The 25,616-nt window shown below is 42.4% G+C and overlaps 4 protein-coding genes across 8 annotated transcripts; 3 read left to right on the top strand and 1 right to left on the bottom strand.

Moving 5' to 3' along the window:
* The first annotated feature begins 104 nt into the window (after window positions 1-104).
* On the top strand, window positions 105-575 carry LOC117585332. The gene is made up of 2 exons (XM_034274771.1): window positions 105-335; window positions 397-575. The coding sequence occupies exons 1-2, from the start codon at window positions 186-188 to the stop codon at window positions 478-480; spliced, it is 234 nt and encodes a 77-aa protein (XP_034130662.1). The 5' UTR covers window positions 105-185; the 3' UTR covers window positions 481-575.
* Window positions 512-1,968, bottom strand: LOC117585325. Its single transcript, XM_034274764.1, has 3 exons — window positions 1,686-1,968; window positions 1,087-1,624; window positions 512-1,022 (listed from the first exon to the last, which is right to left on the bottom strand). Exons 1-3 carry the CDS (start codon window positions 1,961-1,963, stop codon window positions 705-707), a joined length of 1,134 nt encoding a protein of 377 aa, XP_034130655.1. The 5' UTR covers window positions 1,964-1,968; the 3' UTR covers window positions 512-704.
* Window positions 1,969-2,527: 559 nt separating this feature from the next.
* On the top strand, window positions 2,528-7,349 carry LOC117585324 (mitochondrial coenzyme A transporter SLC25A42). Of its 3 annotated transcripts, none has more exons than XM_034274762.1 (6): window positions 2,528-2,734; window positions 5,560-5,797; window positions 5,854-6,157; window positions 6,220-6,485; window positions 6,553-6,739; window positions 6,807-7,349. In XM_034274762.1, exons 2-6 carry the CDS (start codon window positions 5,575-5,577, stop codon window positions 6,958-6,960), a joined length of 1,134 nt encoding a protein of 377 aa, XP_034130653.1. In that variant the 5' UTR covers window positions 2,528-2,734; window positions 5,560-5,574; the 3' UTR covers window positions 6,961-7,349. The 3 variants fall into 3 exon arrangements, with proteins under 3 accessions (XP_034130653.1, XP_034130651.1, XP_034130654.1); XM_034274760.1 differs by having other exon boundaries at window positions 2,529-2,734; window positions 5,553-5,797; window positions 6,807-7,346; XM_034274763.1 differs by having other exon boundaries at window positions 2,529-2,734; window positions 5,553-5,783; window positions 5,852-6,157; window positions 6,807-7,346.
* Window positions 7,350-8,675: 1,326 nt separating this feature from the next.
* On the top strand, window positions 8,676-25,476 carry LOC117585319 (signal transducer and transcription activator). 3 transcript variants are annotated; one of them, XM_034274751.1, is made up of 10 exons: window positions 8,676-9,190; window positions 18,817-19,283; window positions 19,424-20,475; window positions 20,541-21,017; window positions 21,087-21,344; window positions 21,427-21,636; window positions 21,712-21,847; window positions 22,378-22,521; window positions 23,630-23,973; window positions 24,582-25,476. In XM_034274751.1, the coding sequence occupies exons 2-8, from the start codon at window positions 19,159-19,161 to the stop codon at window positions 22,502-22,504; spliced, it is 2,385 nt and encodes a 794-aa protein (XP_034130642.1). In that variant the 5' UTR covers window positions 8,676-9,190; window positions 18,817-19,158; the 3' UTR covers window positions 22,505-22,521; window positions 23,630-23,973; window positions 24,582-25,476. The 3 variants fall into 3 exon arrangements, with proteins under 3 accessions (XP_034130642.1, XP_034130643.1, XP_034130644.1); XM_034274752.1 differs by having other exon boundaries at window positions 8,678-9,190; window positions 21,427-21,627; XM_034274753.1 differs by lacking the exon at window positions 22,378-22,521 and having other exon boundaries at window positions 8,678-9,190; window positions 21,427-21,627.
* Window positions 25,477-25,616: the final 140 nt, after the last annotated feature.

The following is a 25,616-nucleotide window of genomic DNA, read 5'->3' on the forward strand; positions in this document are numbered from 1 at the left end:
GGAATGGACAGTTTCCAGCGTTTCCCCGTATAATTATTTGAAAATCTCAACAGTTTAGCCCTGCCAACTCGTTCTATCGTGTTGGTATTTTTACAGACGAAGCAGTACTTTTCCCATTGCAGTCACACTGTAACTGTCTTGTTTTTGTTAAATAATAATTTTTTCTGTCAAATTTAGCAATCATTATGCCTAAACAACCATCGTTTGTGTCGCGCAACCTGGTCACCATTGTGATGGTGCCCAGCCTGATTGGCATACACCTGGGCTGGAGCTACATGCAGAACAATCGCAAATTGGTCACAGAATCGGAGCAGATAGACTCCCCGCCGGTCACGGTGAGTGGTGGCTCCTGGCAGTAAGAAGCATCCATTAATGATGTCTTAATCCCTCGTTTAGTTTGCCAGATTCGTTTGGCACAAGATAACAGGTGAAGGAGAACAGAGTACGGCGGAGACGCAGCCGACAAGCAGTGCGAAATGAGGCAGACATGAGAGGGGGCAGAGGACATGGATTGATCTTAAAATATACAATCTATTTATTGTATAGAATTAATTAAAAACTACAAACGAACGGTATGATACAGTTAGCCAACTGCTGCTAGCCACAAAGGAGGTCAGAGTGGAAAGAGCAATCAGAATGTGACATAAAAGGATTCTATTAAACTGGGTTATTCCTATCCTAAATATTGGCGATTGCAACTGAGATTACTGCTGCGTTACGATCGAGTTGACGGTGAGGTTGTCCAGCTGGGCATTGAAGAGCACATCGCTGATTAGCTTCTCCGCAATGATGCGCTGCGTGGGATTGACGACGCGCAATTTGCTGGCCACATTCACACCAATCGCATCGTATTCGTCATGCGGCGGAGGCTGCGGTGCGGCTGTGTACGCTGTGGTGCCCGCATTGCTAAACAGAGGCTGATAGTGTTCGCGTCCGATCTGAATGGTCGGCACAGACTGGCTGTGACCATTCGCCTGCTGTAGATGCATTTGCTGCTGGTGTTGCTCCAGTGAGTTGACGGCCTGTTGCGTTGCGGGAAAAAACTTTAATTTATTGCCACGAGAGAACCAAATGGTAGCCGCTCACCTGTTGTATCTCACGCTGAGAGTTGGAGTCTAGGGATGTGATTTCCAGCACTTTGACGGCATGTCCCTGGGCTGCCGCAGCTGCTATGGAGTTCTGGGCCGCCGCCGCTTGTGCCACTAGCTGCTGGTGTGCCTGGACGGCAGCCGCGTCATGCTGATGCTGTTCGTTCTTCACCAGCGTCACACAATCCGCTGGCGTCACGGTTATCGTGCTTAGGGTTGCGCCCTCACTGCTGACCACCACATTGTTGTTGGCAGAGACTTCCTCGACTTCGTCGGAGGATGTGGGCGCTAAGTTGTCCATATGCTGGGATTGTGTGTTCGTGTGATGGGACTCCTCCTCGTACTCCATGGACTCCTCGTCGTCAAAGCTGATCTGCAACTCGCGCTTTGGCTTGGTGCCCAGCTCATGCCGCTTGGGCTTGTGGTCGGCAATGAAGAGCAGCTTGTCGTAGTACCACAATCGCGTCTCGTAGTCGCTCTTGCAGGTCGTCTTCCGAAACTCTCTCCGAAATGCCGAGCGAAGTGAGTTGATCTTTCTGCAAAGCAAAAGCAAGTAACGTTAGATCGAATTGCGAGATAGGGGAGCATCATTACAACCTTACGACCATGGGTCGGTCGGGATTCGGTTCGACCTCTTTGAGCTTCTCCACCAGCCTGTCGTAGGATCTGTTTCGGGCGGCATGATTGCTGTAGTCGTTGTGCTTCGGCTGCCACAGGCACTCTTCCTCCTGGTACTGCTCTATAAACTCCGTGAGCCAGTGCCGCGAATACGACCTCAAGTCCACGTTCATCTTTTTATTGAGCAAAATGTTGATTTTTTTTATTGTACTGTTTTTGTTTTCAGTGCGTCTCGCGTGAAGTTGGCTACAAAGCATGAAAACCCTGCTGCCATACGACGAGTTTTTGGTGGAGTGGCAACGCTCAGCCACCCTCTTACATATTTAAGGCTATATCTAGCTTCTAGAGTTTAATGGAAATAGGGTATCAAATTATTATAACATCGTTTGACAAGTAACAAGTTGTGATTTTCACCTACAGCACTTTTCATTCCCAATTTTAAAAGATGATAATGAAGGTTTAGAAAGTTGTGTTGCTAATTACATAAATATGTAGTTAATATGTAGCTAATGCGCATTTACAGTTATGGCATGTTTAGACCATCTTCGTTTAAATCTTATTTAATACACAGTCTAATAAAACTAAGTCATGACAATAGGACAATCATGTGGAGATTTGATTGATACTTCAGCTAAAACTATAGTTTTGGCGCTGAGACTCCTAACTAGCTAGTAAAATGAAATAGAACATCAAAATCGAGGAATCTGATCTAAGACTACGGTATATTTTACGGTATATTTTGAAAATGAAAAAGTATATTTCGGTATATTTTATAGGACCCGACGGTATATCTTCTCGATAATTCTGCGGTCCTACTGAACCCCAAGTCGCGCGGAAATAATAATAATAATACAAAAATAATGATACAAGAGTTTGCGACCGACGAAATTGTGAAATAAATGAATTCACTCATTTGGCATGACCGAAACCTACGAGGCAGATACAGTGCCAGTGCAAAGTGTAAGCCGAAACTTCGGTTTCGAGGGGAATCGCCAAGAATAAATCTGTGCTAGTAACAAAAACAAAAGGTGTGTGTTGCCTTAAGAGCTTTTCAACATAATTTATTGTTGTTCTTTTCTTACCTAATTATATAATGTACAATGTACAATGTGATTGTGGGTGTGTGTGTGTGTGTCTGTGAAAGTGTTTTGTGTTGCAATAAACTGGAGTGAACAAGGCCCCTTATGATAGATATGTAAATAAAAGATTAGCTAAGGTAGCACATTAAATACGAGTGGATGGGGTGGTAAATAATTTTCACTTGTCTTTGTGTGTCTGTCTCTCAGACAAAGAAAAATATTTCCAACAGTAAAAACAACAACAACAACTGCAGCGAAAATCGAGAAACAGCTGTTCCTCTCTCTCTTTCGAATCCAATAAGAATAAAGTCACGTAGCTCTTTCCAGAAGTAAACAACAAATAAAAGCGAATCAAACTGCGTTCTTTGCCAAGTAAATGCATGCTCTAACTAATTGAATTTGCATACTATAACCATAACCATATAGCATGTAGTATCAGCAATTTCAATTTGTTGTTGTCTTGCTTGATTCAATTCCACTTGCCCCGACTGACTTTCCACTGCCGGGTACAAAGTCCAGTCCAAAATGATACCTCTCCAGCCCTCTCCCCCGTTTCGCTGGCGTTTGAGTGTGCCTATTTATGGACCAGCCCGTGTTTTCTCAATCGCAGCGACAAACAAATTTCAATGCCAGCATCAGAACTAGAAACGGAGTGAGCAACTTTTTCCCTGGATCAACTGGATATAGCCTTGACTCAAGTGCAAAACAACAAACCATTTGCTAACGAACTTGTTTGCATTCATTGAGCGTTGCGCCGGCAGCAGCAGCAGCAACAGCAGCAGCATCCCCATTCCTTGCAGCGTACCCTGTGCTGAAAGCTATTTGCCTGGCCTCAAAATAGTTCAAAACGGTATTCTACTCTTATCAGAACGAAAGCAGGGCAATTGGAATGCAAGCAGTGTATGTAGGAATAAATAGAAGGTAAAGCAGTAAGAGATATCTTTTACAGTTTCGGTGCAGTCTTTGCTGAGCATGCCCTACCTGCTATTCAATACACCGTTATTGTAGTTATGCCTATGCCTCTGCTAATGTTGTCCCCCCCGCCACACCACAATCACGTTCAAGGCCAGCCTTATGCGAAATTTGCGAATGTATTTCTATACAGCGCTAATGATTCGCTCTCTCTCTTTGAAAGCTTTCCTGCACCGATCTGTCAATGAAATGCGTTAATTTTAGCCGCTGCCCACTTGGAACCGTGCCCACCCCAAAACCCAAAGTGATTCTCTCCACACGTGCGTTGACACACACACACACACTTACTCAAACATGTACACACACTTCGCATGATAATTGTTTTGGAGGTGTGTGCTACACCGAAAGGCCTTGCTTTGGGTCTCCACTGATAATTTGCTATTGCTGCTGTTGGGTTGTTTGCTCTTAATAATTCTCGTAGAACACCCACCAACACAAACCCAACCGGTTTTGCGGTTTGTTTAGCAATTTATGCGAGCAAACAACAAGACAGAGCGAGCCCGAGCCCAGGGGTCGATCGCCCAGCAGCATGATTGTATTGGTTGCTCCCTCCTATCTATTGTAAGACGCAATTGGCTCGTACAAAGCGAATCTTATCAGGTGCGGCTGCTTAATCATAGAACATTCTAATCTGTGACCAAGTTTCGCGCTTTCAGTAGCCAATACTTGGCACGCACCGCGGGCCCAAACCAAAGTTCAATTCGGAATGTTGCTTACCCTTAGGGCAGATAACATAGAGTCCAACTGCTTCAACTTGGCCAAGAATTTGTGTCTGAAAAGATTCTTTTTTGAACTTATGCCAGGGAAGAATTCGTTGGCTCGGTTTTGCTTCAATTGCGAAACAATTGTGACAGTTTCTAATTTTTGGCATAGACATGCCAAACGCTCTTTTTCTTATCAACGAAAATAAATCTACCACATCAGAACATACATACAGTGGAGGCTCAAAAAGAGAGAGCACAGTGTAAACATGGTGCAATTGGTGGTTAATAAATTTCCCATAAACAAACGGACACAGAAAATACAAATTTCCAGTATACATATTTAATATTTTAATTGAATTATTATTATTATATTAAATATTATTAGTGAATTAGGACCCAAACTGATGCTTGTTTGGAAAGGTATTGCTTATGGATCGTTTACGTAGGAACCAAACCCAACAAAATTAGTTGGGCAATCGTTAAAAGTTCGTTGAACATCAAACTAAAAACCTACAACTTATCTTCGACTTGACCCAAAATATAATTTGCACGCCTCCCTCCCTCATTGACATCTCAAGAAAGTTGAAAAATATTATTTGTTGGAGGCCAAAGCTCTATCTGAGCAGTCCAAAAAATATTTGTTTATATCGAATCAAGCTTTAATCTGCCACGTCATGCACAGGACATGCATTTGGTGTTTCGATTTTAGGGAGATCTCTGGTGAGGAAGGGATGAGGGTGTGCCATTAGATTGTCTTCGATAACACAATTTGTTTCTCTTTAAAGAAATGCATCCTTTCGAGAGTTTACTGTATACACTGTCCATATGTCCCTATGTTATATGACCATCTATATTTCTATCTATGGGTGTATGAGGCACGCCTCGTAATGATTAGAAGTCGTATAAGTGCACAGTCAGTGTCCGACACAAAGCGAAAGTAAATTGGTAGAGAGAATGGAAATTGTTTTGGTTTTATTTCGGGCACTTTTTGGCTATATTTGATGGCTGTTATCGGCTGTTATGATAAGCCACTGCTTATGCATGGCTCAAATTGATATGAAAATTAATTTCTCGTTTCGTTTTTGCCCCAGGAACCAGGAGTCAGAGTCTGCCATGAGCCGTCTTCTGGAGAAGCCGAACATTGCCATGTCCATCAAGTCAACGGGTAGTCAATTATCGAGCACAGCGGCCACCACGGCAACGGGTGAGGGCACTGCTGCTGCTGCTGCATCCACAGACTTGGAGGATGAGGATGGAGCGCATGGAGCGCATCAAGTAACAGAAACACCCGCCAATACAGCCAACACCAGCCCCAGCCCCAGTCCCAGTCCCAGAGGTAGGTCTTCCTAGACTGCTGCCATTTCCCGCTGATTTTAATTTTCCCTTCTTTAGTTCGAACCAATATCGACCAGGTGGTCATTAGTCTGGTGTCTGGAGCGGCGGCAGGTGCTCTGGCCAAGACTGTCATCGCACCGCTGGACCGCACAAAGATCAATTTTCAGATACGCAAAGATGTTCCCTTCTCGTTTCGTGCCTCGCTGCGGTATCTGCAGCACACCTACGCCAATGAGGGTGTCCTGGCCCTGTGGCGCGGCAACTCAGCCACAATGGCCAGAATTGTGCCCTATGCGGCCATACAGTTTACGGCCCACGAGCAGTGGCGCAGGATACTGCAGGTCGACAAGGATGGCTCCAAGTGGGTTACAATCTAACCAGCTGCCTTTTGGCTTCCACTTTGACTCTCTCTTTCTGTTGCAGCACAAAGTTACGTCGCTTTGTGGCCGGCTCACTGGCGGGCATCACATCCCAATCGTTGACTTATCCTCTGGATCTGGCACGCGCACGCATGGCTGTCACGGACAGATACACGGGCTACCGAACGCTGCGGCAGGTCTTTGCCAAGATTTGGGTGGAGGAGGGACCACGCACGCTGTACCGTGGCTATTGGGCCACAGTGCTGGGCGTGATACCCTACGCGGGCACCTCCTTTTTCACCTACGAAACCCTGAAGCGGGAGTACCATGGTGAGGAGTGCTTCATCCCACAAATGATAGTGAATTTGCACGCTAAAATGTTTTGCTTTATTTGCAGAAATGGTTGGCAATAATAAACCGAATACTCTAGTCTCGCTGGCGTTTGGTGCTGCGGCTGGTGCCGCTGGCCAAACGGCGAGCTATCCCCTGGATATTGTGCGACGAAGAATGCAGACGATGCGCGTGAATGAAGCGAACAATGAACGCTGTCCCACCATTCTGGAGACGCTCTCCAAGATCTATCGGTAAGAGAAGACCCTCCATCCACATCCACACAACTGATTAAGTTGTTTATTTTGTGTGCTTTTGCAGCGAGGAGGGCATCAAGAATGGTTTCTACAAGGGCCTCAGCATGAACTGGCTCAAGGGCCCCATAGCTGTGGGCATTAGCTTCTCCACCTACGACCTGATCAAAGCCTGGCTGCGGGAGTTGTCCCACTTGAAACGTGGCCGGCTGGAGGATTAGCAGTCGAATCCTTCCGACCAAACACACACCAAAAAAACGCACTGCTTTTGTTCTTAAGTCTCATTCGATTCAATGATAAAGTGTTAGATATTTTTAGTTGTTAATTGTGTAGGAGAGCAGGAGATAGCATAATTGATTTATTATTATCCGCTTTAAGCCCAAAAGTAATCAAAAAATAGTCTGTATATTGAGCCCTGGTATCCTATTTTGTATTCAGTGGCATTAACTGGACAATAACTTACTCTTTTACTCCTAGACTAATGATTTAAAGAAGATTTGTATTTGTATCGAGTCAATTTGCTTTCGTAAATGTAAAAATTGCCATGAATTTATGAATGTTCACCAGCGAAATCTTCTTATGCATATATTATAGATATATATATATATATTACGAGTATATTGTATGTTAGTGTGTTTTTTATAATTATAAATAAATTTACAAAACTTGTTTAAACAATGGAGCATACTTTGGTTGGGCTGACATTCGAACAGGCCGCCTTTTTCTTTATGTTGGGTGGCAGCACCAGCGATTGCTTTCCGATATTTTTGAGTTCGTCACATATTTTTGTATGTTTTTTCAAAAAAACAATAAAATGGAGTGCTTAATATTAGCCCATTTTGTATGAAATTGATTCTTCTATCTGATAAAATTATATGTTAAGTTTTGGGACACCCAGATAGCTAGTAATATAAGAACGAATATCAAAATCGAGGAAATGGAATATTAACCCATTTTGGTCTTTATTATATATTTTTAACATCGATAATTACATTGTTATATTGGTATATTTTCGAGGGTCTGTCGGTATATTGTATCGATAATTCCGCGGTCACACTGCTCGAAGATCCGCGTTAAAACTAAACAAATTGTGATTATAATTAATTAAAGCATTGGAATCCCAGCCATTTTCATAATTGCGACGAACAAAATTCCGCGTCCTGTATGCGGTTTGCATATCCGCCAAAAGTGTTCAACCTGCCTCTGCGGCCGCTAGTCAAAAGGGCTCAACCAAAAATCATCAAAGGGACGCAACCAAAGGTGAGAGATGGCTGCAAAAATGCAGGCGTAATTATTTAAATGACTATTGATTTTGCGAGTTACACCCACCGCCCTCCTGTTGCTTCACCCAGCGGCGCACGAGACGATTCCCAACCTATGATACGGGGGTGAGATTTGCGCTGGCGCTTGTTGCTGCGCACAACAGGTGAAAAAAACACTGGGTGGGGGGACGGCGCCCTCTGCAGCCCCTTTGGGCAGTGTAACGCAGTGGCTGTAGTTAACCTTGGCTTCTTGTGGGGCTAATCAATTAATTGTAATTAATTATCCAGAAAGAAATGGTCTGCAAGTGTGTATGTGCTTAGGTATGTGCGTGTGTGTGCACACATACAGTGTGCGGCTCATGGGAGGAAGCGCCAACTTGTTCCAGCGGTACCGGACCAGTTTCTCGCATGCCCACAAGCTGTTAAATATTTATAAATTTGTGTAGAACATAAATTGATGGAATTCGCAGAAACGCAAATTGTTTTATAAACAAATGAAGAACGGGTCTCGATGACCAGATATCGCAAAGCATATCGATACATCGATATATTACAAAGTTGCGCATTCACAATATGGCAAATAGCTCATTCACAATTTTGTTCAATCTTGTTTTTTTTGTTTCTTAACTAATTTTGCCCCACAATTTGTTTCAACCGTCATCCGCGCATCGCGCATCCGCCACATGCCACATTGAAATCAGAAATTCAGAAAAGTCCGTTGATTATCTGTTTGAATTGAGTGGTCAACTGCTGGTGCGCGTCGTCGAACTATTTATAAATGTTTAACAACTAAACAAGTTAGAAAACATTTACACTCGCGCGCAACAGGCGTGCATGAGAAGAATAGTCCTTTGAATTTTGCCAACAAGTTGCATCCCTTTTCAAGTGTCGTTTTCGAATTTCGCGTGAAAATCGTTCACCTAAGGCGTGTGCTGGCGCTGCTTTTTCATCCCGGAGGACACCGAGATATCCAAAGAAGCCAAGCCGAACGGAAGACATAAGTGCTTGTGTGTGTTCGTACGTGAGTTGTGTGTGTGCGTGCACGATTTAAAAATAAAACAGCAAATACATAACAAAAAATATCGAAAGCAACAGCGCCGCCAAATACCCACACAATCTAAGGCGCGACCTGTACGTGTTTACACATTCTAGACTGTCCGGCTGTCTCTGTGTTGGTGTGCACCAAAAGGTAAATAAAAAGAACAATCTAGTGCGGGGGGGGGCCACGCTCGTGCGTGTTTGTGTATGTGTGGGAGGACTTCCCAGGCAGCGACGTCTTCGTCTGTCTGCTGCATTTCGTCGATGCGATGCGCCGCACTGTGGGCGGGATGCAGCATTTTGCGCAGAATGTTTTTAATTGTATGAAAGTTTCCAAATATGTGTTTTAGGAAGTCAACAAATTGTGTGTTTTCTTTGACCCATGAAAAATCATGTGTTTCCACTTGAAGTTTTCTTTATTTTGTATACACAAACAGACACATATGCACATATCAATGTGTATGTACATATGTACATGCATACATAAATACAGCGCTCCTGTTTCTTATTGTTGTTGTTGGCAGCGCATGTCGTTGCCGTTGCCGTTGCCGTTGCCTTTGCTGTGGCCATCTTCGTTCATGGTTATATTTCCAGGAAAATCCATAAAAACAAAGGCAAAAAGAATTTCGAGTGCAATAGCACAAATAACAACAACAACAACCGCACATGAACACCACTGTACAATCGGGTATATATTAGCTCCGCTCTCTCTCTCGTTCTTACATCGCCCTGCTGGTTGTCTGAAGGGGCTCCCTCTTCTTCTCCCTCTCTCGCTCATCGTCTATCGCCCTATCATGCTCCTCATATTCACATGCTACTCTTGCTTTCATACGTACGCCGCTGTCGCTGTAGCGACTTCTGCGCGCTCAACACTTTTATCTCTGCTTCGTTCTCTCTTCTTCGTCTTCCTCTTATTTCCCCCCTTTCAACGTGTGTTGCGCGCACACACGTCGCCGTCACCATCGCCGTCGTCCAGTGACTTGTTGGCCAGGTCTGGCCCGGTCTGTCCACCGTCGCCGCCTCTTACCATTTTGGACAAATTACTCTTGTCAGCGGACGGCTGTTCGTGTCAATGACGTTGCGCGAGCCTTAACCCCTTTGTGTCCCGCTGGTAGACCTGAAATCTACAAAAAATCCCTTTCCCCCGGCCTAATCGTCCCCAATAGGTGGTTTAATAGATACGAGCTATGAGATAAGCAAGGTTTTCCTTTGTTAGACTTCCTAGAAGGCATTCTTTTCGTTTGTGATCAGCATTTTAAATACTAGAGTTTATCAAATAAATCCCCAATGCGTTGCATATTTCTGCTTATGTTTAATTGATCTTTCTTTATTTATGCTACAAGTTAATCTACAGAAAGTTATTTCTGGCTATTTCTTGCATTTCTGATACTATCCCAGTCCTGGGCTAATTTTGTTGCTCTCTTTCTTATCGCTTACTCGCTCTCTCTTTTGTGTTCTCTTACACTGACAATTTGTTATCACCAGCAGATTTATTGCGTTGCATTTAATTGTTCTGGTAATGTATTTACGTCCATACGAATGTAACTGGAGCACAGCCCCTTAGAGTGGTTAGTGGGGTCTTCAATACGCCATTCCGCGCTTATTGCTATCGCTGTGGTACTTGCAGACGTGAGGCGAGGATCTTCTGTACTTACACAAATAGCTTACAGCTGATCAGGTGCCGGTAAATGCTGCTTTTAAATCAATCATGCGACAGCGTAGAGTCAAAGTTATGTATTTATGCCCCAAAAGAACAATCAAAAAATTGTGCAATCAAAATTCGCCCTGTCCAAACTGTTGTTTAATGCACCTAATATCCTGAACCCTGTTAATCTTTTCTGATAATTATTTTTAGCTTAAGTTGATAAGAGACAACAGGAGACTGCTTGTAGACAGATTTATGCAGAAATTCATTTAAATAAGGTCAAATGATAAGAGGATTTTAAAAGTGTTTTATGTGTGTTTCGCATCAAAAATGTCTTCGGAGACACCGAAATACTAAATGCTAATTTGTCATCTTGAATTTTATGATACTGGGGATAATCATACATTAGGGCTGAGGGATGTTGTGTATGTATTTATATTTATCCTCCCAATTGGATGATCAGCAGCGCAATGCATTTGCCTAATATACCCAAAGAGCCTGCCTCTGCTCCTGCACGTAATCTCGCAAGCCGTCAAACATCGTACAAAATGTCAGGCGAGTAGCAACGATAAATGATTACTTAAATAACACTTGGTTTGTGCGGCGGCGTCCCTACCCCGCCACACTCTTCACTTTTGTTGTACGGAAAGAACTTGTATACTCACACACACGCAGATACACCCGTTCACAGGCAAGCATGTGTTGTGTATACAAGCACACACAAGCTTATTAAACATTTATGAGTGCAAAAACAATACCACAAACGGCACAAATTGTACGAACAAATGTACGAGCATCGGGCATAATGCATACTTGCTCGGAATATATTCGTATTTGTGTTGTTGTGTGTGTGCATGTATTCGTGTTTGCTTATAAAAAATTGAATAACAAAAAGTACAAACTGTCGAAGCAGCAAGAAGTCTGAAGCATGAGAAACAAACACCACACATGCATTCCGAATTGGGTGGGCAGAGCCCTGGGGAGCTTTGGCCAGGGCTCCCCCAATGGGAGTTAAATTGTGACCCTAAGGAAGGGATAGCGAAGGGTCCGAAGAACCATAACAAATTTGACCAAGCCATGCAATATTTTGGAATGGAACCAACAAACGACTGACCGATCTACCGACAGACTCAATTTCAGTACACATTTGTACCCCCCAACGTCTCGTGAACAACTGTAGCGGTTCCCATATGGCGAGAGCCCACTGTGATTGCTCTCCAGTTCCTTTGCCTTACACACTTTTTGTCTGTTATTTCCGTACTACAATAACCGTACTGGCAGGCGGTTATCAGCCGCAGTGCGTAGGCTGCTGCCATAAAACTTTCCACTAGCCAAAAAAGCTTTTCAGTGGAAATGAAAAATTATTTTGTTGGCGAGGAGCAGTGTGGGGTATGTCTTTGTGTATCCGATTCTATCTTGTTTATGGATAAAAGATAACAATATTTTCCAGAAACAGAAAATCTAGAATACACTATTCAAAATTCTTCTCGTATATGCATACTACTTTTCGGGATTAGAATTAACAATGTATCTGCAAGGGGGATTTTGCCGCACATGACTTTTGACTCTGGCAAAAGATACACACATACATGATAAATTCATAGATACAGATGTACTCTATGGAGATCGAAAAAACTCGGTGGGTCTGTTGGCTCTGGAACAGCGTTGCTGGCGCTGACTCATCATCAAAATTCTTATCTAAGACGCTTCCCGAACTCTTTGCAGGCCTCTGCCGCAGTCAGCATTAATCACAGAGCTAAATATTGCATTTCGGTTCGCTGCTACTTTGTAGATTCTCCCAATTCTGCTAATTCTCCCAGTACAGCCGCTACCCCTGCTCTATGCCTCTCTGCGGCTCTCTGTTTGTTTTCGATTCGCCTTTTTGTTTGCCAAAACGGCAGCAATAACAATTTGTGTGTGGGCAGAGCAGCTGGCCGGCTGCCCCGGGAGCTTGTGTCAGTCCCATACATTCGATCACAAAAGTATGCTTACATCTGAGGTACATTTTAAATAATATTTGAGTCTAGGAAAACTAATAATTAGAAATATTAAAGAAATAAAGTTATAAAAAATAATCTTTCTATCTAGAAATAAATTTAAAGCTGCGTAAAAAGTGATATACAACTCTAAAGCGATCTAAAATCAAGGGTCATAGAAATCATTTTGTGCATATCATGGATCAAGGATATGAAACTTTTATTTGAAACTTTTATTGTGGAATTGTGCAATTGGGCTGGGCAAATACTTTTTTCAGTGGCTGTACACAGTGTGCATACTCAACAATCTATTGACCGTATTTTAATCTGCTGTACGTACATATTTAAATACATATGTACATACATATTTGTATATGTATCGCATAGCAATATTCACAGCTAATTGAGCATGCACACACATAAAGCGCCATGGGTTTTCCCCCAATATTCAATTGAGTTGTATTTTTTTCCCAAGATTTTTCCGATTTTGCATAGCAGTACGGGGCGATACACAAACGGATGCAACACACAAAGTAAAAAGTGGCTAAACCAGTTCAGTTTTCACTGAAACTGCAAATGCAAGTGCAAGCGAAATAACAGCAACAACAATTCACTTTCTTTGCATTTGAAGGTTAGGTTTTGTTAGCTTGTAATATGGAATGGGGGCTAAAAGGTTCACTTTGCTCAAGGTCAGCATTAGGTGGGAAGAGTCAGTCCCTGTGTTCCGGGCATTTGACATTTGCTCTCATGAGAGCCCAATAAAATGATTATGTCAAATAAATGGAATACATTTTCCTTATCAATTTTCGGAGAATCCATTAGGTAATTTATTGTATTGTATTTTGTGCTGTAAGCGGGTTTTGTTTTTATTTTATTTTATAAAGTGACAGCTTCCGTTCCTTCTCATGGTGCATCTTATTTTTGGGCAAAGAAAATACCGATGCTTCGAGTATTTCAGAATTTGTGTGTGTGTTGTATGCATTGGACTAACGCCGATTCATCGAACCAGCGCCGAAAAAGATAGACGTCAATGCAAATTCAAGTTTTGCAACTGAAAACATTTTTCGCGGCCGAGAAATCGAAATGAATTTATATGTATACAAACCAAGATACGTTTAAGACACCAAATGGATGAGAAGATGGAAACAACGAAGATTAAATACCTTTGCAGTAGGAGGAGATGACATTTAAGCGATGACTTTATAAGCTAATCATTTATATTAAAAGGATAATAAAACCTTTCCTCAAATTTAAATTTAAACTTGCCGATTAGTGGGCTCAAATAAGGGTGACTGCTCCCAAAAATGCAAAATTATTCGCTCACAATGCCTTTTTCCCTAAACTTTTATATCTGGTCGCACCAACCGATCCCCAAACAAATCTTGGGGGAGCCCAACCACAGCGCTCTCTGTAAGGGTATTCAACAAGAAGACCAACAAAAGCTTCGTTACACATTTGTTTTGCTTGGTGTTACGTATGCGTGTGTGTATGCGGGTCTGTTTGTGGGGATGTGTGACGTGCTTTGAAGTCTCTCTCGGACGTATACACGTTTTTAACCCGCTGAGGCCGTCAACCAGCTCTCCAGAAATGTTGAGGGGAATTTTTATTTCTCTTAAAGTATTCTTTTACTATACCGGCGATGGACATGCGTGTATGGTGTGTGTGTGTGTGGCTGTGTGTGTGTGTGTGTGTGTGTGAACAGTTATGACAGCTTGTAAATAATATTGTCTAACATTTTGCGGCTGCAACTAAGTAAATAAACGATTTTGCACTCTACCTCTGCCCTGTGCCGTGGCCCCAACCTCTATCCAAGCGCTATCTATATCTACCTATCCTGCTCACACGAACTCACACACACAGAGACCCATTGTGAGCGATGTGTGTTGTGTTTGTTTCTGTGTGTTGTGTGGCCCATCTAACTACCGGTTATCGCGGCTTTTGTTGTGGCACTGCGGAACCCCTAGGGACCCTTCGACCGGCGATTGCGCGACCGCAACGGAATAAAGTTTTATCGTCAGTATATGTTTGTTTCCCTGCCCTGCCCTGCTTTGATCTGCGTTGCTCCTCCACCTACATCGGTTCGCATCTCAAAATAAATACATTTTGCGCTTTTAGCAGTCCATAACAAAAGTTAAATAAAAGAAGCCGCTACACTTTTTTTGTTGTTTTTTTTTGTGTTAGCGCGTCTGTCTGGAAGTTTTTTGTTTTCTGTTTTCATTGAGTATTGGCACTCGTGCGGATAGCGTTACCAAAACTGGAATCAGACCAAAACCTCCGAACTCCGAACCTAATGAGATTTTTTTTGATCTTCTCTGACAAGGGTTCGCTCATTGATGGATAGTCGTTTAGTTCGTTGTTAATTTCGTTAATTGCTATAGGTAGTGGGTGCTGATGAGGTGTTCAATTAAAGATGAAGCTTTCAATTTTATAACAGTTAAGACAAGAACATAGAACCCACGACTGAAGTAGCTTGAATTTAGAATGCAGAGAACATAAATTAAATAACCAAATACTTAATGTATTCTCTCAATCGAATTATTTGTTTCCTTAAATAAATGTAGTGCCAAAACCACGCGTTTAACGCCTATGATAATAGTATAAGAGTAGCTCTGTTTTACTGTATAAGAGAGTTTTGATTTGGTTATCAACTATTACTATTTGCTGGAAATGCGATAGCAGGAAAAGTTTTTTTTTCTGATGATAATAAATGTCGTAGGGTTAGATCGAAAAACACAACTTTGCCAATTGTAAAGATCGTTGAAAAAAGACTTGAAACGTGCCTAAGAATTGAATACAAATAAATTTAAACTTTGTAGTTTTTTTAATTTTTAATTTCTTCATTTTGTTAATGTAGAAACATTTTTGTTTTTGTTTCTGGAATCTACAGGGCATAAGTATTTCCATGAACCCAAGGAATTTCATGTTTCAAGTGTTTCTCATATACCATTCTTCATATCAAAAGTTCGCTTAATTTTTTGTCAGTGTACGCACGCATGTGGCTCTCTGAGATCGCGACATGCGAAAGATAAGTTCGCCCGAGTGTTGCCGAATTTTGGAATTGGAGTTGAGTGGAAACGACTGGGAAATGGAACGGCAACAGTTAATGCTCCCCAGTGACGACACACGCGCTTACATTTTTCGCGCTGAAGGGAATTCCTTTTGGACCCAGCCGGTGAGGGCGCTCATCCGTACACATTTTCGTCTACATGTTTTTTTGGTAATAGGTAATTTTAATTATTGCCCCACGCATGGGTACTTTCGTTGATAATACCCCTGTGTTGTGTTGCGCCCTGCCCACTTCTAATTATATATTATATTGTTGTGAGTGGAATTCTGTTTGTGCCAAAAATTTGCATAATTATGCCATTGGCCGACATTTCATAAACATTTCATAGACTAAACGTTGCCTGACTTTTCCACGGAACTACTATAAAGCCATTCAAAGTGTTGCAAAAACTTAGCTGATAAGGGCTGGCTGTTCGACTAGCTTTCCACCTAATCCTCGGGCACAATCTTTCACGGCAACTGATTCATCAACCTACTTTTTGGCCAACAGGGGCAGATGGCCTGGCCTCTTATCAAAATGCAGAGTGGCGTCTATATATAATATACCAAATTTCCAGCAAAGTTCGATTATTCTAACTACTTCGGGCTAATTTTCATATCATTTCATAAACTTGTACAACTCTTGCTCGCCCTCAGTAGAGAGCCAAGTCTTATCATGACCAACATATAAGCACAGAGTCAACCTATTGAGATCTTTAGTTGTGTTCCTTCTATTGATCGGTAAAGGCGCTGGGTAAAGCTATCAAAAATATCATATTTACGGCGACAATTTTGTGCGTTTGTTTGTTTGTTTGTGTGCTTTGATTTGTAAACGATCCCATATTTGTTTGTAAACAATCTGTTTTCATTTTGCCACCTGACAGCAGCCAGACGGAAAGGGCGCGCAGTTGGGGGATCGGCTGGAGAAAGGAAATTCCCGAGAAGAGAAGCGGAGCCCAGAGTTCTCTCAGTTGTTTGTTGCTGACTTTTGTTTAGGTTTTCACCTTGATAACCTTAACATTTGTGCGACTGCTGCTTCTGGCTGCTGGCTGCTGTCTGCCGCTGTTGCTGCATCGATCTCTCGTTTCATTAGACAGCCAATAAACATTATTGCTGATAACATGAACGGAAAAGTACCATTAGAGAGGATTGGTGGATAGGTAGGGGATGGCGGTGAAAAGTATGTGCCAGCAAAATGTTGAAGGGAAAAACTTTGTACCAACTTTTGTCCGTGGCTTCTTTCCGACTGACTTGGCATATTAGACAGCCAAGAAAACCTTGAACTACTTTGGTTTTTCGAACTAAAAAAAGAGTCCGAAGGGCAGCCAGAAGCAGCAGCAGCAGCAGCAAGCAGCAAGCACATTTATGAATAGAAATAAACCTGTGTGTGGTGGAGAGATACAATCATTTATCCCGGAGACTACCTAAGGTCTGGAACTGGAACTGGAACTGGGACTCCTTACTCTTCTCGCTCTCTTCTTTTGTTTTGTTTTTGGGATCATCGTTAAGTGAGCCGCACATCCGATTTTTGTTGTTCCTTGGAGCAGAGAGGCACAGGTATCAAAAAGCCACGACCTGTTTTCATTTTTCTGTACTTATTTTTCTGATTTCTGGTTTTTGACTTGGTTGTAGGTTTTTGTCCCTTTTGTTTGGGCTGCATTTTCGGGCTGTGTTTCCAGTCATTAGATCCTTATCTAATTTCGTTTCTGCTTCTGGACTGCTCTTTTCGACTGGTTTTGCCTCGTTTTCATCTCTCCGTTTGCTCTGCTCTCTGGCATGGCCATTCATATTTGCTACGTGAGCGGACCCAAGCCGAGCCTCGTTATGTTGTTAGTCTTTTTTTTCTGGGTAACTACAGAAATTAGCGTATCGACCACAAAAGCAAACACGCTTCGCCGTGCAGTCTCTAGCATTGGCTTTGGCTCTGGGTTTAGGGTTTGGCTCACGTTCTGACGACAAAACAACAGGCCATAGCGAGAGCGCGAGAGAGAGAGGTTCATGCCAGGTCCTGCCGGCCCCTTATCATCGCTATTTAGCATGGCTATAAAGAATCATATTCCCCATGGATCGGACCTGCCTGTCTGCTGCCTGCTGCCTGCTGCAATTTAATTTCACACCTGTTGGTCCGTCCAACCCCCGACCATCGCCTAGAAAAACCTCCTCACGATTCGATAGTCTCTGGTTCTGTATTTCTGTTTCTACTCGTATTTGTATTTGTTTGCTTTCCCACTTGCGTGCGAGTTGTTTGTTCTACGTTTTGCCATACTGCCATTGCCATTGCCCATTGCCCATTGAGGTTGGTTTTTGCTTGTTGTTGTGTGTGTTTCTGTTATGGTAATTAGAGGTTGAAGCCGGGTAGAACCCAAAACCCGGGTTTATGCGCCAACATTCATTCATTGCTTTACAGCGCCCATAAACGACGATGATGATGATGGTGTTCTATGGTACAGATGTCCTTCTATAAATATTTATAGTTAATTTTCCCATATCCATTATCATATTATGGATATTTGGGGGTAAATAATTGATAGGAGATCTTTTGGTAAATTATTTGAAATGTTCCTTTTTCGTTTGGGCTATTGTAATAGCTATAAACAAAGGTTTTCATCGAAAAGCCCCATCGTATTTATGTCTATTCTGCGAACATCTATGGGGAGACTTAAAAATGTTGTTTTGGTATCCTCCATCATGATTCTTTCTCTTAAGTGCAGAACAACTATAGACAGAATAGACAAATGACAAAGCCAGACGCACATTTCACTCTCATTTGCACTCAGGATTATGTTTAATGACTGCTTTAATTGCCTCGCCCTTAGCTAAGTCTCTCTCAGCTAGCCTCAGAGTGAAAGTAAAAGTAAAAACAGCACATCAAATATCCCACTCATTAAAACCGGACATTCAAACATTAAACATCAGATCCATTATGTCCACCGCTGCATTCCATCTATTTTTGGTTTGCATCTATTATTTAATAATATTTATATGGGTTTCATCTGTGTGTGTGTGTGTATGTGTGTGCGTGTGTGTGTGTGTCGAAACCACCCATTTATCACCTTTGGCTAAAATCTCGCACTTATCACAAAAATGTACCATATGCTTGTGTATTTATAGTTTCCTTAACAATTCTAAATCAATCGAAACCAAAAACCAAATCAAAATACAGAGCGCAGATATCGTTTGCATGTATCAATTGCATTTTATGGACGACTCAGACTCATTTGCTTGCTGGAAGACAGCCGGACGTTGGGAGCGAAACTGAAAACAGAAACATCCACAAAATATACATATTCAGCTGTGTTCCAGCTAAACAAAAACCAAAAATAAACGCTTCCACACTCTCATCCCACAAATCGAATCGAATAAGAAAATCACATCATCAATAGAGGGAACAGAGAGACAGAGAGAGAGAGAGAGAGAGAGAGAGAGAGAGAGAAAAGAGCATCGGGTAGGAGCATGAGCCTGTGGAAGCGCATCTCCAGCCATGCTGACTGCGAGGCTCGTATGGCAGCCTACTACGATGAGAAGGGTCTCTTCGACCTGCGTCTCTGCTTGGCGGCCTGGATCGAAGACAGAATAATGTGAGTAGATCGTAACATGGGTGGAGCAGCAGTTGATGATGATTTTGGGATGGGATTACTCGGGCATTGATCAGTTGTAGAATTAGCAACAAATTCCCCAATCGAAGATTCAAATAATAATAATTCCCCCTCATCTACAGGTCTGAACAGATCACACCAAACTCTGCGGAGCAACTTGAACGTGTGGCCCTCAAGTTCAACGAGGATCTGCAACAGAAGCTCCTGTCAACGCGCACGGCCAGCGATCAGGCACTCAAGTACCGTGTGGTGGAACTTTGCACTCAAATCCAGCGCACCTCTGCCCTCGAGCTGTACACGCATTTGCGCGGCGGATTGCAAAAGGAACTGCAGCTAGCCACTGAGAAGAGTGTGGCCACACCGGGTCCATCGATGCCCCTCAGTCCCTACAATATGAACAATCCGACAGCAGCCATGGTTGCTGCTGGTGGCGGCGTAGGAGTCGGTGGCGGCTATATGGATTCCAGCGAACTGATGTCCGTTCAGCCAGCGCTTGGCGGCGGTTTGGGTGTCATTCACAATGCGGTGGGCGCGAATGGTGGCGGTAATGTGACGCCCATAGGCATGGCCACGGCCAAGGTGGAGCTGTACGAGATCGAGCATCAGATATTGCAGTACTTCAACGATTTTAGCACCTGCGGCAACTCCCTGAAGATGCTCGTCCAGAACTACAGCTACATGCTGAACTCCACGGGTTCGCCGAATGCTGAGGAGGCGTTCAAGTGTCTGATGACGGAGAAGGCGGCCATTGTGACGACCCTGTGCCGCAGCTATTTATGCTATGAGCCGCTGCAGGAGCTGATCATCGGCGAGCTGAATAACTGGCGTCGTCAGCAGGCGCTGGCCGGCAATGGGGCACCCTTCAATGAGAGCACTTTAGACCAGATTCAGCGTTGCTTTGAGCTGCTTGAATCCTTCATTGGCCACCTGCTGGCGGCCGTCAAGGAGACGCTACGTGTGCATATCGTCAACGACGAGCCAGAACTGAACAACCTGCTCGAGCGGGTGAGGAGTGCACAGAAGAACTTGGTCTGTGCCGCCTTCATTGTGGACAAACAGCCGCCTCAGGTGATGAAGACAAATACGCGCTTTGCGGCCTCCGTGCGTTGGCTGATTGGCTCCCAATTGGGCATACACAATAACCCGCCCACCATTGAGTGCATCATTATGTCGGGTAAGCATGGGGATACCCTCTTGATGGCCATTGACTAATCTTTCACTTTCCCCTTCTGTTTACAGAGAATCAGGCAAACCGTTTTGTTACCCGTGGCACTCAAATGGACAGCACCCTGGCCGGGCAATCCTCAGGAGAAATACAGAACTGTTCCAGCACCATGGAATACCAACAGAACAACCACATCTTCTCGGCCAGCTTCAGGAACATGCAGCTGAAGAAGATCAAGCGGGCCGAAAAGAAGGGCACCGAGAGCGTCATGGACGAGAAGTTTGCCCTGTTCTTCTATGCGACGACCACAGTCAACGATTACCAGATACGTGTGTGGACTTTGTCGCTGCCAGTGGTGGTGATTGTCCATGGCAATCAGGAGCCACAGTCGTGGGCCACCATCACCTGGGACAATGCTTTTGCGGATATTGTACGGGAACCATTTATGATCACCGATCGGGTGACCTGGGCCCAGCTCTCGGTGGCGCTTAATACCAAATTTGGGTCAAGTACACAGCGAGCCCTAACCCGGGATAACCTGGACTTTCTCTGTGAGTTTAAGAACTGTTCGGTGTCCTGTGATTTTGTACTGATAAATGCCTCTTGCTGTTTCTGATTAGACGAGAAGCTGCAGCGCGATGAGCGCAGTGAATATATTACGTGGAATCAGTTCTGCAAGGAGCCGCTGCCCGATCGCCCGTTCACCTTCTGGGAATGGTTCTTTGCCATCATGAAACTCACCAAAGACCATCTGATGGGCATGTGGAAGGCCAGCTGCATTATGGGCTTCATCAACAAGGTCAAGGCGCAAGATGATCTGATGCGTTCGGCCACCGGGATTGGTACCTTTCTGTTGCGATTCTCCGACAGTGAATTGGGTGGGTGATTGGACCATCAATTGGTTTATGCAAATAGACATATGGATGGATAATAATTAATGACTTTTGTCATTATGTGCAGGTGGCGTAACCATTGCGTATGTGAATGAATACGGATCGGTTACCATGCTCTCGCCATGGACTGCACGTGATTTTCAGATCCTTAATCTGGCCGATCGCATACGTGATTTAAATATGCTGCGTTGGCTGCATCCGAGCGACACCAATGCAGTGCCCCAGGAGCGTGATCGAGCCTTTGGCGAGTTCTATTCACCACGTACCGGTACGAATGGTATATGATTTGCCCACTCCAAAGTTGGATTAATTTTTGTTGTTATTTGCTAATGGTCATATTGATGTTACTTAGAACCCACTCCCGGCTATGTGAGAAGCACGTTACACGTCCAGGTGCGCAATACGATTGGAGACAATGGTTCCATCATTGGGACACCACAGCATCCCATACCTTCGCCACCGCAGGATAGCAGCATGTCGATGGGAAAGTAAGTTTCGTTGCATGGCCGATGCCCCCTCCACACACACACAGAGCTAACATGCATCACTGACTTCGCAACAAAACGATTAATCTATGATATGAAATGACTCCCCCCACCCAGAAAAAACAAAAATATTAAAATCTAACAGCGCTACAGGAAGATCCGTATTTGGTCTTTCCATGAATTTTATTTGCTTTGCTTTTGCGTTGTTTTGTTTTTGATTTTGATTTAAAAAAAGTTTAACTAAGATTGCAATACTTTGAATTCGAGAAAAAAAGAAATAACCGAAAGGGGAGGAGACTCTGCCTGACTAATCGACTTTCTACCGAGAAATTTTGTAAATAAAACTGATATGATTGAACCCCCAAGCTGGGCCCTGTATAGAGCTCTCAACCCCCCAGCCCTGTCCCAAAATGTATTTAATTTAATTACAATGCAGCACCACTTACTGTACTCTCTATTTACTTTCATCCTCTAATTTATGCACCGGTTGATTTGTTTTGGTGCTCTTCTGGTGTTCCTTTTGGTGTTCACAGCTTTGACGACTCTGATTCGGATGATAGCTCTGTGGCGGATGCCCTAGAGAGATATGTGGCGGGCACATCACCCGATGATCCCATATTCCATCAGATCAGGGCCACCATTATGAGTGCAATGATGTAGAATCATTTGGCAGCGAGGTATAACTACTTAAGTATAAATATTCCGCATCCAAAAAATCACTCTCCTCGATCAGACTCCACCAAACAACCTCTTCTGCCAACTGCTAAAAGCTGTTCGCTCTCTCTCCATCTGATTGATCCGCTGATGCGCTGATTCCTTCCCCTCAATAAATCGATCGATCAATCAGTTCATGCTCATTACACCCACCACCAGCATTTAATCAGCAGCACTCGTCTCCAGTCATGTCACGCCACGCAAAGCCATACCCACGCAATCATTAGATCAGAATCAGTTTCAGATGCGCTGCTGCTCCCCATAAAACTTTACTAACAGTAGCCAGCTCAGACGTAAGAGATGATATAACGTATATAAGCTCAAATGTTATGTTTATGTTTATGTTTACAGTCGTTTTTATTGTGTTTTTTTGCTCAAAGTATTGCCATCTTTTTAGACTTTTTCAGCCGCGAAGTGAACGAAGCGCCAATAAATCAGGCAATTAAAAATAAAAGATATTCCTCTAACCATTCTTCTATTCTCCTTTTTTCTATTTATTTGGCTATGAACGCAGCTTGCAGAATAGCACCATCATGCACCTATAAATCTGAGATCTCTATGCTGAAACCAGCAGCCAAGGCAGCAGCATACAAAAATTAAATTTTAACATTAAGAATATTAAGCGAAACGCAGGCCAACGATTTTACGTTCGGCATTAATTGAATTTAACATTTTCTTGCATGCATTTAAAACAAAAAATTGTCCGTTTTTCCTGCTTGATAAATTGATTGATTGATTGCTTGTTGCTGTTGTAGTTTTTGCATGCGATCCGAATGCTCAATTTCGATGTTGTCGTTGTTAAAAAAGATAATTGTTAAAAAAAGAGATACTTTTAGGGGCACCAAATTCCATTTGCTTTTAAACTCTCTGCCATACCATCCATATCTACACATTTATGCCACACAAAAAACTAACCCACATGAACCTCTTTCCTTTCTCACTAACCATTCTTACCATTTGCACGATATTCCCAAACCAATTTCTATTTCATTATTAATGTTTATTTTTCTTTCCTTCTAATTTTTATCCACACCAACAAATCATCATGATTTCTACTACCAACGACTTTAGTTCCGGTGAATTTGGAATGGCGGATTTTGATTCGATATCGAACTTTGTCGATGTGTATAAACTATAAACAAGCAAAACATATATATACTATATATATATATATATATATATATATATATATATAGAACCCATGTATAAACAAAAGATCTTGTAAACAATTAAAAGTGTGCCGTGTGGATGCCCCCGCCCCGACCTAGATGATATAGATATGCCCCTCCTCTCCCCCAGCAGCGATTGGCAGCCATCGTGGAACTGCTTCTTAAAAAAGTTTTTATCGTAAAGTTTTTACTTAAAATGTAATTGTAAGAGATTTGGAATGCATCGTTGAGGCATGTTTAGTTTTGGTATGTATTCGAACTCTCTTTTCTTTTGTACCCATCCTTCACACCCTTAAAAGTATTATAATGCACTCTAGTAGTTGTGTTTTTCTTCAGAGATAAAGATATAAAAGACAACGAACGAAGGAACGAATCGAGTCTTAGTTAAAAATATATACATTAATTATCGTTATACAGAGTGCGGGATCTAAGCGGAAAATTTTACGAAAAATAAGCTATTTATTATGCTAAATATTTAATGTTTGTTGTTAAACGTATTTGAAAAATCAATTGAATTGCCGTTTCTCGCTATACAAAATGATACGAGAGGTCCATGTGAATCGCCGTATGGACACCCGGATGGTACTAAGCCTGGTTTCACTGGTCAAGGATCCGTTTAGTATTGTAAGACTAGATAGACGTACAGGGAAAGGAATGAATTTACGAATTTACAAACAGAATTATCACAGATTATATACATAAATAGATTATATATTTATACACAACAATTACAATCATGTACCTACACTACCCCCTACCTTCCAGCTACAATTAAGGAATAGCAAATTGTATTTAGTTGAATTTGTTTGATTTGATCGAACATTATTTTAATCCATTCTATTCTGTTCTTGCAGCATTTGTGAAACGACAAACAGCTGTACCAAGAGCAATCAATGCATGCAAATTGCTACCACACCTCCACACCTCCACACACACAACACCCTGCAGCACACAGCCAGACCATAATAATGTGTGATTAATTCGAGAGTGTGAACTTTTGGGTTTCCATTGGAATGTGTCCGCATGTTATTCGTTTTTTATACACTACATGCCTATATAAATATATTTTTTTATACATACAATACGATACGAAGATATATGTTTAATTTTTTTTTAATACTGTGTGACAAGGCATTAATTTTACGACGGATTGTGACGAGAGAATCGATTTAGTTAGTGAGTAACTATTTGTTGAATCTACATTTTTGATTTTGATTTTGTAATTTTAAAGGATTTATTTGTAAACGATCTTTCAAATCTTAGCAACTAAACTACCTTCGAGTTAAGGTCTAAGTTTAACGAGGTGAAGCAGCAAGGCAAATTGTAATTGCGTTTTAGTTTTAATTGTATTATTTACATAATATTGTGAAATGCTTTATGTGAGAGAAACCACCCTACCCTTACGCCCCCTTTATTGGCTTCCAATGCTGAAAATGCGCAAAAATCTAACCGATCCGATGTATATTTTTTAATTATTTGAGTTTGAGTACGAGTTTTGAGAGTCCAGGGCACAGTTTGCAATGCATTTCAAATGCAACAAATGCGATTGCCTTTAGTCAGTTTAAAGGGTGGAGCACACGAAATACATTTATGTATATGTAGGTACATTATGTTTATATGACAACGTAATCATATTTTTTCTACACAACCATAAAACACTACACTACACTATGCTACACTTAGCTTTGAACCAGGAACCGTAAGAATTTTATAAGACTTAAGTACAGCTCCTACAACAACAAAAAAACCCTGACACAAATAAAGAAATAATTTAATAAACATTTTCAAACATTTTACATCGCCCAGAAGCAGGCGATTGTGTATTTGATATTGTAAAAACAAATTCAATTTCGAGCAAATCGAAATGTTTATCTGTGTGTACGTAAAGT

Source organism: Drosophila guanche, unplaced genomic scaffold (assembly GCF_900245975.1).
Source record: "Drosophila guanche unplaced genomic scaffold, DGUA_6, whole genome shotgun sequence".
Taxonomy (NCBI): domain Eukaryota; kingdom Metazoa; phylum Arthropoda; class Insecta; order Diptera; family Drosophilidae; genus Drosophila; species Drosophila guanche.

Coding starts and splice junctions, on each gene's coding strand:
- LOC117585319 (XM_034274751.1), top strand. CDS start 19,159: ATGAGCCTGTGGAAGCGCATCTCCAGCCATGCTGACTGCGAGGCTCGT. Junction 19,284..19,423: donor TGGATCGAAGACAGAATAAT/GTGAGTAGATCG, acceptor CCTCATCTACAG/GTCTGAACAGATCACACCAA. Junction 21,637..21,711: donor ACCACGTACCGGTACGAATG/GTATATGATTTG, acceptor GATGTTACTTAG/AACCCACTCCCGGCTATGTG.
- LOC117585332 (XM_034274771.1), top strand. CDS start 186: ATGCCTAAACAACCATCGTTTGTGTCGCGCAACCTGGTCACCATTGTG. Junction 336..396: donor TAGACTCCCCGCCGGTCACG/GTGAGTGGTGGC, acceptor TCCCTCGTTTAG/TTTGCCAGATTCGTTTGGCA.
- LOC117585325 (XM_034274764.1), bottom strand. CDS start 1,963: ATGCTTTGTAGCCAACTTCACGCGAGACGCACTGAAAACAAAAACAGT. Junction 1,625..1,685: donor GACCGACCCATGGTCGTAAG/GTTGTAATGATG, acceptor TTTGCTTTGCAG/AAAGATCAACTCACTTCGCT. Junction 1,023..1,086: donor CTCAGCGTGAGATACAACAG/GTGAGCGGCTAC, acceptor GCAACGCAACAG/GCCGTCAACTCACTGGAGCA.
- LOC117585324 (XM_034274762.1), top strand. CDS start 5,575: ATGAGCCGTCTTCTGGAGAAGCCGAACATTGCCATGTCCATCAAGTCA. Junction 6,158..6,219: donor GTCGACAAGGATGGCTCCAA/GTGGGTTACAAT, acceptor TTTCTGTTGCAG/CACAAAGTTACGTCGCTTTG. Junction 6,740..6,806: donor ACGCTCTCCAAGATCTATCG/GTAAGAGAAGAC, acceptor GTGCTTTTGCAG/CGAGGAGGGCATCAAGAATG.